We start from the raw sequence: 14,401 nt of genomic DNA on the forward strand, positions 1-14,401 counted from the left end.
GATCCACAGAAGTGCAGCTGGCTGTGCTTCTCCTTTAACCTTCCTGGTGGTAATTCCGAGTACCAAAAGCAGTAACCCCGAGCAACACTGGGGATTACAATGCAGCACTCCCTTGAGCCTTACCTTGTCCTGCGATCCCACGAGGTCCTCCCTCTGTGTCCCCCGGCCAGTTCCGGCATCCGTCTTCCGGGTTCCGTTCCATGCGAGTGTCGGGACACATGGGGGGGCAGAACCTGCGGGATATTCAAAAAAGTAAAAACATGACATACACACAATACATTGTAATCTGTTAGTATTACATTACTGTATCAAAGCATTCCACCTCAGTTTTGTCTCTAGTGCTTTGTCCTGTGCCCTGCCTGCATTTTTACTGTTCTTTCTGCCTGGAAACTGAGAAATGTCCATGGCGTCCCTTTAGGTAAAAAGCGATTTTAGACCAGCTAGAGAACAGCGATAGTAAATTAGAACCACTTGCAGAATTGAGTGATAATGATTTGTGGGGAAATTCGTCATCAGACACTGAAAACGATTTTGCGACTTTGCTCAGTGATGTGCGAACTTGGCGCTCTATTTCAAATTTCAGTGTTTTTAGTTTGAATGCATTATTGAATTAAATTTATTATTATTATATTATTTTTTATAAATATTTATTATATTATAATTTATGATTTCTTGTTTCAAACTTTATCATACCCGGGATGTTTACTAGACTCTTGTTTGGACAGATTTAAGTGAATTATTCCTAACAATTACAGGCCTGCAATATAAAAAAAACAAATTTCCATGCAAAAAAAAGTACCGCTTTGACATTCAAAAATATTGATTAGTTAGACCGCCAGGGAGGTTAAACATAGTTTAGGCACTACAATTTATATGTTGAAATTCCTGCTCTGCTACATGATTCAGTGGATAGCCATAACAATATAGAATAAAGTACCTGGCACATTTTACTTTCAGTTGCTTCCTATTTGAACATCAGCTCCAATTAGAAGTCACCTTATTAAAAAGAAACTGGTTAATATCCCCCTATACAGATTAGGCATGTTGAATGAATCTATTACAGTTTTATGTCATACGGTAGTCTATAAATCCTAAGGATTACTTCAAAAGAAACCCTTCATGAGACAAACATTGGAGCAGTCATTTGCTGACTTCATATGTGCAGGTTGCCTGGCTCTCATGTCAACTGTCATCATTATTTTGGTCCTCTTCTCTCATTAGATATGCTAGCATCAGCTTCTCAATTGGACCTTTCTTTATAAAATAAAATAAAAAATAAAAAATTTTCTACCAGTATTCATCTGATTGCAGGTTTGATCATGATTTCTTTACATTTTGTGGACTCTAGGTGTTTTGCTTTGCTTGCTTTGAAATCATAGCAAAAAGGTGTTTACTGAGTGCTGTGATCTTTTAACAGCCAAGGGAGGAGATGGTGTTTAATGGAAAGCCAACAGCTGGGGAGCAGATACTTCGTCTAACTAATGAACGGTTTGCAGTACCAGAGATACTTTTCCATCCATCTGATATAGGAATCCAAGAAATGGGTATTCCAGAAGCCATTGTACATTCCATTAACAATCTACCTGAAGGTTGGTGTGCATTTAATGTCTGTTTGTCTGCATTAGGAAACTAATTGGATGAATACGCACCTTTTTTCTTCTAGTTAGTTCAAATAAAATATAGATCTACCATGCTATTGATTATAACATATCAGCCTAGGTTCACACTGACACGATGCAGGAAACGCACCAAATCCATGCAAGCTGCTGTGGATTATTATATTATTATTATTATACAGTATTTATAAAGCGCCAATAGTTCGCTCAGCGCTGTACATTACAGAGGGGGACAGAACATGTGACAGAACAATACCAATACAATGCAAAACATGAGGGGATTGAGGGCCCTGCTCTTTTGAGCTTACAATCTAGGATGTCAATGTTAAATTAACAACACCCCGAAACTGCTAACAAAATGCTGTACGTTTGCCAGAATCGGATCGCATGGGTGTGAACACCCATGCGATCCAATTCAGGTGTGGCAAAAAAAAGGGTCATGCACCATTTAGTTGCGGTGCGATTTGAGCCATAGAAAATGAATGGCATAATTTGCACTGCTCAGACATTGCATGTGATTTGCACAAAAATGCGGTGCGTTTACTGTTTGAATCACATGTGGTGTCCCACACCACACAAGCGTGAATGCAGGCTCAGTGTGCTATACAATATTAAGCTCTCCAGAGACAGCTGGCATGGTTTCAGGGAAATTGGTCAAGTTCCAAGTTTTGTTCACTGCTAAGGACTGATAAGTACCCATTTATTACAATTCATATGATACCTATCATGGAATGTATGTGGACACTCTGTGGGATTTTTATTCTGAATACAAACCTTGCTCAATCACTTATCTATGATTAATGTTGTTCCTTTGTCCAAGGGCATATGCATTTGCATTTGCATGGGTTTATATTGTAATCCTGTATATATTGATATATATTATTATTGTACAGGATTTATATAGCGCAAACAGGTTATGCAGCGCTTTGCAAAAAGACAGACCGTACTGTCTGTCTTTACAATGTAATACAGTAGGAGACAAAGGGCCCTGCTCATTAGAACTAAAAATCTAAGAGGGAGGGTCAAGAAATACAGAAGGCAAATAACGGTGCCTGGATAAGCTGATGGAGCAAATAGAAGTACATTTGTTAGGTGGAGGTGGGATAAATACAGGATTACTAAATATTTTATATGCCCCGCAGAGTTCATAGATGTCAGCTTATGCACGTCTATATACATTACTTTACAGGTGCACGAGACAGACTTCCTTCTAGGGAAGGGTCAATGGCTGATGCATGGGTGTTTTTTACCATTGTAAGGTTGTTAGATACAGGCCTTGGACTATTGCAGGCCATAGATGGGTCGAAAATCGGCCGATTTTTTGTTCGGATCGTTAGTGGGTTAATTGTTCGTCCGTTTTTCGGTATTTTGGCAGATTTTTTTTATCGGTAAAGTTGGAAAAAATCGGCCGATTTAGCCGATCGGACGATTTTTGCGGCAATGATGGGCAAATCGGCCGATCTTTTTACCGATAAAAAAATCTGCGCATGAGCAGTGACCTGCAAGAGGAAGACAAGAAGAAGAAGAGGATGAAGAAGAAGAGGATGAAGAAGAAGAGGATGAAGAAGAGGATGAAGAAGAAGAGGATGAAGAAGAAGAGGATGAAGAAGAAGAGGATGAAGAAGAGGAATAGGAAGAAGAATAGGAAGAAGAAGAGGATGAAGAAGAATAGGAAGAAGAAGAGGATGAAGAAGAATAGGAAGAAGAAGAGGATGATGAAGAAGAAGAGGATGAAGAAGAGGATGAAGAAGAAGAATAGGAAGAAGAATAGGAAGAAGAAGAGGATGAAGAAGAAGAGGATGATGAAGAAGAAGAAGAGGATGAAGAAGATGAAATAGAGGATGAAGAAGAGGAGGATGAAGAAGAAGAGGAGGATGAAGAAGAAGAGGAGGATGAAGAAGAAGAAGAGGATGAAGAAGAAGAAGAGGATGAAGAAGAGGAATTCCAGTACGGCAAAAAATGTCCCTGCAGAGAGCTCCGCTATTTCTTTGACAGCCCCTTGACATTTATAGCGATTGCAACAATGTATCTATTTGTTTCTGAATAAAAACATCTGTATCCTAAATGGATACAAATACATTGTTGCAACTGCTATAAATGTCGAGGAACTGTCAAAGAAATAGCGGAGCTCTCTGCAGGGACACTTTTTGCCAGCTGTAGACGGGATGAAAACCGGCTGATTTTTTTTTTTTACCGTTGCTGGTAACATCGGCCTCTTGAACGACCGATTTTTCGTTTTTTTAAAAGAAAAATCGGCTGATTTTTGACCCATCTATGGCCTGCATATCTGTACTTTCAATAACAGTAAGTGTACGGATATCAACATATGAATGCACTTTTTCTTTTCTTTTTATGCTGTACAGTGTAACAAATATGTCACATACATGCTTTGGGCCATTAATGGAACATAATATTTTCCATATTTACATCTAAATTTAGTTTGAATATTATTCAACACATGTACGTACAGTTGCAAGAAAAAGTATGTGAACCCCTTGGGATTACGTGGAGTTTTGCATGAATTGGGCATAAAATGTGCTCTGGACGTCATCTAAGTCACAACAATAGAAGAACATAGTCTGCTGAACATAATATTACACAAACATTAGATGTTGCCATGGTTTAATTGCACATAACATGTAAACATTCACAGTGCAGGGAGGAAAAAGTATGTGAACCTTTGGACTTAATAACTGGTTGACCCTCCTTTGGCAGCAATAACCTCAACCAAACGTTTCCTGTAGTTGCAGATCAGACCTGCACAACGATCTGGAGTAATTTTGGACCACTCCTCTTCACAAAACTGTTTCAGTGTAGCAATATTCTTGGGATGTCTGGTGTGAATCGCTCTCTTAAGGTCATGCCACAGCATTTCAATCGGGTTGAGGTCAGGACTCTGACTGGGCCACTCCAGAAGGCGTATTCTGTGCTGTTGCAGCCATTGTTTTGTTGAATTACTTGTATGCTTTGGGTCATTGTCCTGTTGCATCACTCATCCTCTGCGGAGCTTCAGTTGGCCGACAGATGGTCGTACGTTTTCCTGCAAAATGTCTTGATAAACTCTGGAATTCATTTTCCCATCAATGACAACAATCTGTCCAGGCCCTGAGGCAGCAAAGCAGCCCCAAACCATGATGCTCCCTCCGCCATGTTTTACAGTGGGGATGAGGTTTTGATGTTGGTGTGCTGTGCCTTTTTTTCTCCACACATAGTGTTGTGTGTTCTTCCCAAACAACTCCAATCTTGGTTTCATCTGTCCACAGTATATTTTGCCAGTAGTGCTGTGGAACATCCAGGTGCTCTTTTGCAAACTTCAAACGTGCTGCAATATTCTTTTTGGACAGCAATGGCTTCCTCCGTGGTGTCCTCCCATGTACTCCATTCTTGTTTAATGTTTTCCTTATTGTAGATGTGTCAACAAAAATGTTAGCATGTGCCAGAGATTTCTGTAGGTCTTTAGCTGACACTCTGGGATTCTTCTTTACCTCATGCAGCATTCTGCGCTGTGCTCTTGCAGTCATTTTTACAGGACGACCACGCTTATGGAGAGTAGCCACAGTGCTAAACTTTCTCCATTTGTAGACAGTGTGTCTTACCGTGGACACATGAACATCAAGGCTTTTGGAGATACTTTTGTAACCCTTTCCAGTTTCATGCAAGTCAACAATTCTTGATCGTAGGTCTTCTGAGAGCTCTTTTCTGCGAGGCATGGTTCACATCAGACAGTGCTTCTTGAAACCAGTAAACCCAAAACAGGTGTGTGTTTTTTAAGGGCAGGACAGCTGTCAGTAACACATCCAATATCATCACACTGATTGGATCACTCCTGGCTCCAATTAGCTCTGGGAGAAGTCATTAAGCTAGGGCCTCACATACTTTTTCCTCCCTGCACTGTGAATGTTTACATGTTATGTGCAATTAAACCATGGCAACATCTAATGTTTGTGTAGTATTATGTTCAGCAGACTGTGTTCTATTTTTGTGACTTAGATGGCGTTCAGAGCACATTTTATGCCCAATTCATGCAAAACTCCACGTAATCCCAAGGGGTTCACATACTTTTTCTTGCAACTGTATGTGCCCATCAGAGTGCCCCTTAATATAATATGTGCCCATCAGAGTGCCCCTTAATATAAATGTGCCCATCAGCATGCTGCTTATTTTATGTTAAGGGGCACTCTGATGGGCACATTTTATGTTAAGTGGCACATATGGGCACATACTGTGGAAAGGGGAACTCTGATGGGCACATGTGATGGAAAGGGCACATGTGGTGGAGAATATGATGTAAAGGGGCACTCTGATGGGGAAATGGAAAGGGGTACTTTGAGTGGGGCACTCTGACGGCAATACCTGCTGTAAGGTGGCAATGTGATGGGGATACCTGATGTAAAGGGGCACTCTGAAGGGGCCAACGGATGTGATGGGGATACATGTTGAAAAGTTTCACCCTGATGGGGACACTTAATGTAAGGGGGCACGCTAATTGGCACACCCTATCTAAGGTGTCACTGTGATGGGGGAACCTTATATAATGGGGCACTCTAATGGGGACAACTGATGTAAGGGGGCACACTGATGGGAGACACCAAATGCAAGGGGGCCTTCTGATGTAGAAACCTGGTATAGGGGGCACTCTGGTGGGAATGCCTGATGTAAGAGGGCACACTGATGGAAATGCTTGATGTATGGGGGCACTGTGATGGGAACACCTGATATAGGGGGGTACTTTGACAGTGGCAACTGATTTATGGGGGAAGTCTGATGGTGGCACCCAGTGTAATAAATTACTCTGGAGGGGGAACCTGATGTAAGGGGGAAAACTAATGGGGACACTTATTTTCAGACCTTGACCAGAAGAAGATTTTAGTTAGCAGACCTCCTTGAAATTTAATGCAATACCCCTGTCATAAATAAACAACAATCTGGTTGTCTTGAGATGCAATACATGTGAAGACACTGAACTTTATTCAGAGAAGCTTATTCAGATAGGGTTGCATGCCAAAAGGGGTATATAGCAACAGGAATTGCACTACTATAACTACTATAATATAATGCCTAATGAATGTTGCAAACATGCCATTATATTAAATATTGGTTTTGAGTACTTTGAACCTTTAATTAATCCAGTATGTTTCTATTAATACGGTACTTATATTGTGACACCTTTTGGAGCCTGTGTTGACAGGCGTTTGTTTACTTCGAACAGGTTTTGCAATCACAATGCAAGTCTATAGGAATGCAAAACTTGTCCATTAATTTTTATTGATCTCAGAAACTGGTCAATTTGATGCCTTCAACACTGGCCCTCATTGTAGTTACTGTTGTAGTCAGATGGAGGCTGTCATGTTTTTGTTTAATAACCAATAGGCTGAATTCATTTAGCTATAGCACATGTGATTGTTAGGACTCACTTTTACCTTTTGGCTAGTTAAACTGACTTCTTGTGCACAGGGATAGGCCCTGTGGGAGTTATTGAGCCTTCAGCTGCTTTTTGCCCCGTCTCCTAGGTGGCAGGGCATATACCAGGTAGACTGCTGTGTCACCCCATGAACTAGGTTTTTAGTACAAAAATACCTTTTTTTTTTTTTTTGTTGGATCAGCAGATCTAAAGTCAGTTGTTTTTTGTTTTTTTAAATTCAGTCCACTTTTGTATTTCTTAACAAAGAAAACCCGATTGTTTTTCTTTTCCATGATAGAAATGCAGCCTCATTTTTATAAGAACATCATCCTTACTGGAGGAAATTCCCACATTCCAGGATTTAAAGAGCGAGTGTATTCAGAGGTGCGAAAGCTTACTCCTACAGACTATGATGTGTCTGTTATTTTACCTGAGAAGTAAGTATTGTGTGTTGGAGCAGTGGACATTCAGTTTGTAAATGTGTAATCATTGCTTCATGGTGTCTATAAATACTGTCACACTGGGTCTGGTGCATTATTGTGCCTGCATCACCATGCAGCCTTTTTTATGTTGTTGCTGACCTCTTACTAGTTTCTTTGCTGTCTTGCTGAATAATTTCTTCAGCATTTTGTCACTTACCTGGAAGCATGCAGATTGGGAACTCTGGCTTTGCTAAGCTGAATACTTGTTATAATACAGTGTCTCAAAGTATTGCAGCCAGAAACAGCCATTCAACTAGCATTTTCCAAAGCACGTCAGCAATTGCAGTACCAGTATCGTTCCCAGTTAGTTTCTTTTTGAACTTTTTTACTGCTGGAGCCTTTATTTTCCTTTTTCTGCACAAATGCACATTTGTTACATAATGCAATTAAACCCCCCAAAACCTATATTTTTGAAAGTAGAGAACCTGTAACAAAAAATGATTGCAGTTGAATTTTTATATCACACAATATTTGTACTATAGTTTATCAAATGTATATTTTCAGCAAAAATGCAATAGTTATTTTAGTGCACACAAAGACAATATAATCCTCATTTTTTGCACCAACAAAGATGTCCATAGACAACGCTTTATTAGCCTCTATAGCTCATCACTTTACAGTTAACTATATAACCTCAATTCCAAATAAGTTTAGACGCTGTGTAAAATCTACAAAAACAGAATGTAATGATTTGCAACTCTCATGAACCCATATTTTATTCACAGTGTTTAAATTGAGAAAAATGCACCAGTTTAAGAACAAAATAAGATAATTTTGAAATGGATGGCAGCAACATGCCTCAAAAAAAGGTGGGACAGGTCAACAAAAAGCTGGCAAAGTAAGTGGTACTAACAAGGGCTGGAAGAACATTTTGCAACTAATTAGGTTAATTGGCAGCAGGTCAGTAATATGATTGGATTTAAAAAGGGCATTGTAGAGAGTCAGAGTGACTAGTTGCTAGAGTTTTGGGAGATGCCTGTTGTCCCATTCTTTCCTGAGCATATGTTGCTGTAAAACCTGGATATACACTACATTGCCAAAAGTATTGGGACACCCCTTGAAATTATTAGATTCAGGTGTTCCAATCCCCTCTATGGCCACAGGTGTATAAAATCAAGCACCTAGGCATGCAGACTGCTTCTACAAACATTTGTGAAAGAATGGGTTGCTCTCAGGAGCTCAGTGAGTTCAAGCGTGGTACCGTGATAGGTTGCCACCTGTGCAATAAGTCCATCCGTGACATTTCCTTGCTATTAATTATTCCACGCTCAACTGTTAGTGGTATTTTAACAAAGTTGAAGCAACTGGGAAGAACAGCAACTCTGCCATGGAGTGGTAGGTCACGTAAAATGACAGAGCGGGGTCAGCGCATTCTGAAGCATACAGTGCACAGAAGTTGCCAACTGTCTGCAGAGTCAATAGCTAAAGACCTCCAAACTTTGTGTGGCCTTCAGCTTAGCACAACAGTGCATAGAGAGCTTCATGGAATGGGTTTCCATGGCTGAGCAGCTGTATCCAAGCCTTACATCACCAAGTGCAATGTAAAATGGCAGATGCAGTGGTGTAAAGCACGCTAACACTGGACTCTAGAGCAATGGAGACATGTTCTCTGGAGTGACCAATCACGCTTCTCTGGCAATCCGATGGGCATGTCTGGGTTTGGCGTTTGCCAGGAAAACAGTTCTTGCCTGACAGCATTGTGCCAAGTGTAAAGTTTGACGGAGGGGGAATTATGGTGTGGGGTTGTTTTTCAGGGGTTGGGCTTGGCCCCTTAGTTCCAATGAAGGGATCTCTTAACGTGGCAGCATACCAAGATATTTTGAACAATTTCATGTTCCCAACTTTGTGGGAACAGTTTGGGGATGGCCCCTTCTTGTTCCAACATGACTGCGCACCAGTGCATAAGGACAACGATGAGTGAGTTTGGGGTGGAGGAACTTGACTGACCTGCACAGAGTCCTGACCTCAACCTGATAGAACACCTTTAGGATGAATTAGAGTGGAGACTGTGAGCCAGGCCTTCTCGTCTGACATCAGTTCCTGACCTCACAAATGTGCTTCTGGAAGAATGGTCAAACATTCCCATAGACACACTCCTAAACCTTGTGGACAGCCTTCCCAGAAGAGTTGAAGCTGTTATAGCTGCAAAGGGTGGGCCAAGTCAATATTGAACCCTACGGACTAAGACTGGGATGCCATTAAAGTTCATGTGCATGTAAAGGCAAACGTCCCAATACTTTTGGCAATATAGTGCATCTTTCAGCATTGATGGTGGCTTTCCAGATGTATAAACTGCCTGTACCATCAAATATGCAGGCGTTTAAACTGAGCGCTGGTAACAAGCTGGAAGGTTCCTCTTCTGTGTAGTCCAGAGGATGCAGCACTCATGGTTGCCAAAAAAAAAAAAGCAAACATTTGGAGTGCATTTTTGGATGGCACAGTGAACTGTGTTCACAGACAGTAGTTTTTGCATGTATTCCTGAGCCCATGCAGTGATGTCCAGCACAGAATGATGCCTGTTTTTACTGCAGTGCTGTATCAGAGTCCGAGGATCATGGGTATCCAATATTGTGTTCCTGCCTTGTCCATTGTACAGAGATTTTTCCAGATTTGCAATCTTTTGATAATATGTACTGTAGATGATGCAATTTTATGTTGAGGAACATTATTCTCAAATTGACAATTTTTAGATGCAACTTTTCGCAGATTGGTGAACCTCTGACCATCTTTACTTCTGAGACACTCTGGGGTTTATTTACTAAAGCTTGTTCACTCAATCTCATGCACTCCTGCATAGAAACCAAGCAGCTTCCAGGTTTTATTGTCAAAGCTTAATTGAACAAGCTGAAGTTAGAAGCCGATTGGCTACCATGCACAGGTGCACCAGATTCTGAGTTAACCAGCTTTAGTACAGTGCATCCAGAAAGTATTCACAGCGCTTAACGTTTACCACATTTTGTTATGTTACAACCTTATTCCAAACTGGATGTTTGTAGAATGTTGAGGAAATGTTTTTTATCAATTTTGGAATAAGGCTGTAACATAATAAAATGTTGCAAAAGTTAAGCGCTGTGAATACTTTCTGGATGCACTGTAAATAAACCCCTCTTACTCTCCAAGATGCCCTTTTTATATCATGTTACTGACTAGTTGCAAAATGTTCTTCCAACTCTTCCTTGTTAGTACCACTTTGCCAGATTTTTTTTTTGTTGTTGCCCTGTTCCAACTTTTAAGATGCATTGCAATCAACTTCAAAATGACCTTATTATTTTCTTAAAATGGTACATTTTCTCAAGTTAAACATTTGATGTTTTCTATTGTGAATAAAATATGGGTTTGAGATTTGCAATCATTGCATTCTGTTTTTATGTAGATTTTTACACAGCGTCCAATCTTTTTTGGAATTTGGGTTGTAAATGATGGTACTAGAATTATACCTTTTAGGCTGGCCATGCAGGATTAATTCTTTTTTTTTTTCATTCAACCAGTCAGTTGAATGAAAATAAATTGGCAAATTCCCGTAGCCACACATTGAATGGGGGAATCATTCCCACTGTGGTATTGTATTTTGACAGCAAGGAGCTCTCACTGTCAGAATACATTGATCAGTGTTGCGGGCAATAGCTGGCAGCACTGATCATTAAGGGAAAAACCCGACAGGCTGCTTGTACATAAGTTGTACAACAGATCATACATGGTTTGAAATTCGGCCAGTCCCTGCTGAACTAGCCAAATTTTGATCCATGTATGGCCGGCTTTACACTGCGGTGTCACCAAATAGTAATACAGAAGTTAAGCCTACCTAAAAACAAAATAATTTCCAGAGGGCCCATAAACCCTACTTTTGGGTGCATCTCATCTCTTGAAGTGATGTCCAAGATAGTCTCAGAGTAAAACAATCCCAATATATAGCAGACATTCAGTAACACGAGCAAACATGAATCAAATCCAGAGACCATGTTCAGCCATGCAACAGAGTGGGTTAAAAAAAAAACAATATCCATGTGGATATTTGTTTAGCAGCCACCAACTTTGTCAGACGTACACCTTTAGATACACCTTTATTAGCTGATGTGGACTTGTGGAAAGGTAAGGCCCCTTTGATTAAGGCTTTCACTGTGGGTGCATTTGGTTTTCCTAAGACAAAATAATGGACTAAGCGTAGAATAATAAGTTCTAATTGCTATAGTGGGTGCTAAACTATCAACCAATCCTAATAAGCAAACATTTATGGAAGGTGTAATTGGGATGGTGGAAAGTGATCTGGCACAAGTAACCACTTCTTGCCAGTAGAGTTGTATTGTAGAACAGTTACAAAAAAAAAAATATCTATGAAACTGGCTTGGACTTGGGAACAGCTCCAGCATATAGATTACTGGTCTGGATCAATCCCAGCAGATTGAGGTAGACACAGTGTAGAAACGTCTAATGGATCAACTGATGTAGCCAAGAACTGTCTTGATAATGAGAATACCCACATCTCATCCCAGTCATCGTCATCCAGATCTGGGACAATGCCTGTTCTGGCTCCCTGCATGGCTGCAGCAATTTGCCCACCTCTGGAAACTATATTTTGTTTATATACATATATATATATATATATATATATATATATATATATATACAGTTGTGTCCAAAATTATTCAACCCCCACTGAAATTGAGTGTTTTGGCCAGTTTGACATTGCTTTTGATCATTCAGTCATCTTGCTTACATTTACATTAAAGAGGCACTTGTAGGTCAGACAAATATAACATAACAGTTATAATGAAATAACCACAAATGTCTTTTCTGTGCTCACAGCATTATCAGTTTTATTCAACCCCCAAGTGACATTCAATCTTAGTACTTAGTACAGCATCCTTTTACAGTTATAACAGCTTTTAAACGTGAAGCATAGCTTGACACAAGTGTCTTGCAGCGATCTACGGGTATCTTCGCCCATTCTTCATGGGCAAAGGCCTCCAGTTCAGTCACATTCTTAGGCTTGCGCACTGCAACTGCTTTCTTTAAGTCCCACCAGAGGTTCTCAATCGGATTTAAGTCTGGTGACTGCGATGGCCACTCCAAAATGTTCCAGCCTTTCCTCTGCAACCATGCTCTAGTGGACTTGGAGGTATGCTTGGGATCATTGTCCTGTTGAAAGGTCCAACGTCTCCCAAGCCTCAGGTGTGTGACGGACTGCATCACGTTTCCATCCAATATCTCCTGGTACTGAAGAGAATTCATGGTACCTTGCACACGCTGAAGCTTCCCTGTACCTGCAGAAGCAAAACAGCCCCAAAGCATGATTGACCCTCCACCATGCTTCACAGTAGGCAAGGTGTTCTTTTCATCATAGGCCTTGTTCTTCCTCCTCCAAACATAGCGTTGATCCATGGGCCCAAACAGTTCTAATTTTGTTTCATCAGTCCACAGAACACTATCCCACAACTTTTGTGGTTTGTCCACATGGCTTTTGGCATACTGCAGTCGACTCTTCTTATTCTTTGGAGACAGCAAGGGGGTACGCCTGGGAGTTCTGGCACGGAGGCCTTCATTACGCAGTGTGCGTCTTATTGTCTGGGCTGAAACTTCTGTACCCACATCTGACAAATCTTTTCTCAGTTCCTCAGCAGTCACACGGGGACTTCTCTCCACTCTACGCTTCAGGTAGCGCACAGCAGTCGAAGTCAGCATCTTCTTTCTGCCACGACCAGGTAGCGTTTCAACAGTGCCCTTTGCCTTGAATTTGCGAATGATGCTTCCTAAGGTGTCTCTTGGTATGTTTAACATCTTTGCAATCTTCTTATAGCCATTGCCCTTCCTGTGAAGAGAAATCACCTCTTCTCTTGTCTTCCTGGACCATTCTCTTGCCTTCACCATGTTTGTAACCACACCAGTAAATGTCTAGAAGGAGCTGAGTATCACAGTCATTTTAAAGCTGCCTAATTGGTGCTTATTATGCTTGATTGCTGCTCGGTGACATCCACAGGTGTTTTCAATACCTGATGGAAAGCACCTGTATGAACCTCTGTTCTTCAGAGTGGTAGTCTTTAAGGGGTTGAATAATTGTGGCAATGAAGAAACCACATAAGAACCATTTACTACTGTATTACATAAACAATTGATGTCATTTTAGTTGCATTTGGGTAGTTACAACGTCCTTGTAGGATTTGATTCTGAATACAATTCCAAATGTACACTATAGTCCCTAAACCCCTTTACAGCATTGGGGGTTGAATAATTTTGGACACAACTGTATATATATATATATATATATATACACATACTTTTTAAAACCTTTTTTGATGGTGTATTTTATAGAAAAAATTTTTTTCTTACTTTGTCTTCACAAGAGGGGCTAATAAGCCCCTGACCTAAACCACCTATCCCCTTCCAGCTGCTTACCCATGTATCGCAGCTGCAATGTCTTTACGGGCTTGCTGTGCATGACAGGCTGTGATGCTCAGGTATGGAGTGGGTAGTTTAAATTGGGAGCTAGAGTATGTACTTTCAGTATACTTATCCTTTAAAGCATTTCTGCAAAAAAAACCAAAAATATATATATATAGTAACTTTATTTAAACTTTTAATACTTTTCTTTATATAGAGCATGACTGAGTGATTTCCTTGTTTTTTTTCCCCAGCCCTATTACTTATTCCTGGGAGGGTGGGAAGTTGATATCAGAAAATGATGATTTTGAAGACATGGTGGTGACAAGAGAGGACTATGAAGAGAATGGGCACTTGATCTGTGAAGAGAAATTTGATATTTAATTAATTCTCTGTACAGTTTGATTTTTTTTTAAACAATTTTAGTACTGTAAATAGAAATCAGTTCATGAGCATTATTTATTAGATTTTGATATCTGCAAGTGCTGCTGTATTTGTATGAATTAAAAAAGACTTGTTTAAATGTC

The 14,401-nt window shown here is 40.3% G+C and overlaps 1 protein-coding gene across 1 annotated transcript in view; it reads left to right on the forward strand.

Moving 5' to 3' along the window:
* ACTR6 (actin related protein 6) overlaps positions 1-14,401 on the forward strand; it is a 39,151-nt gene extending 24,750 nt beyond the window's left edge. The window contains exons 9-11 of the mRNA XM_089694171.1: positions 1,418-1,589; positions 7,316-7,454; positions 14,129-14,401. Of these exons, the coding sequence (XP_089550297.1) occupies positions 1,418-1,589; positions 7,316-7,454; positions 14,129-14,258 (441 nt within the window). The 3' untranslated portion in view covers positions 14,259-14,401. The remainder of the gene's footprint in view (positions 1-1,417; positions 1,590-7,315; positions 7,455-14,128) is intronic.

The sequence above is a fragment of the Staurois parvus genome, unplaced genomic scaffold (assembly GCF_062004578.1).
Source record: "Staurois parvus isolate SC_StPar_1 unplaced genomic scaffold, SC_StPar_1.0 ptg000025l, whole genome shotgun sequence".
Lineage (NCBI taxonomy): Eukaryota > Metazoa > Chordata > Amphibia > Anura > Ranidae > Staurois > Staurois parvus.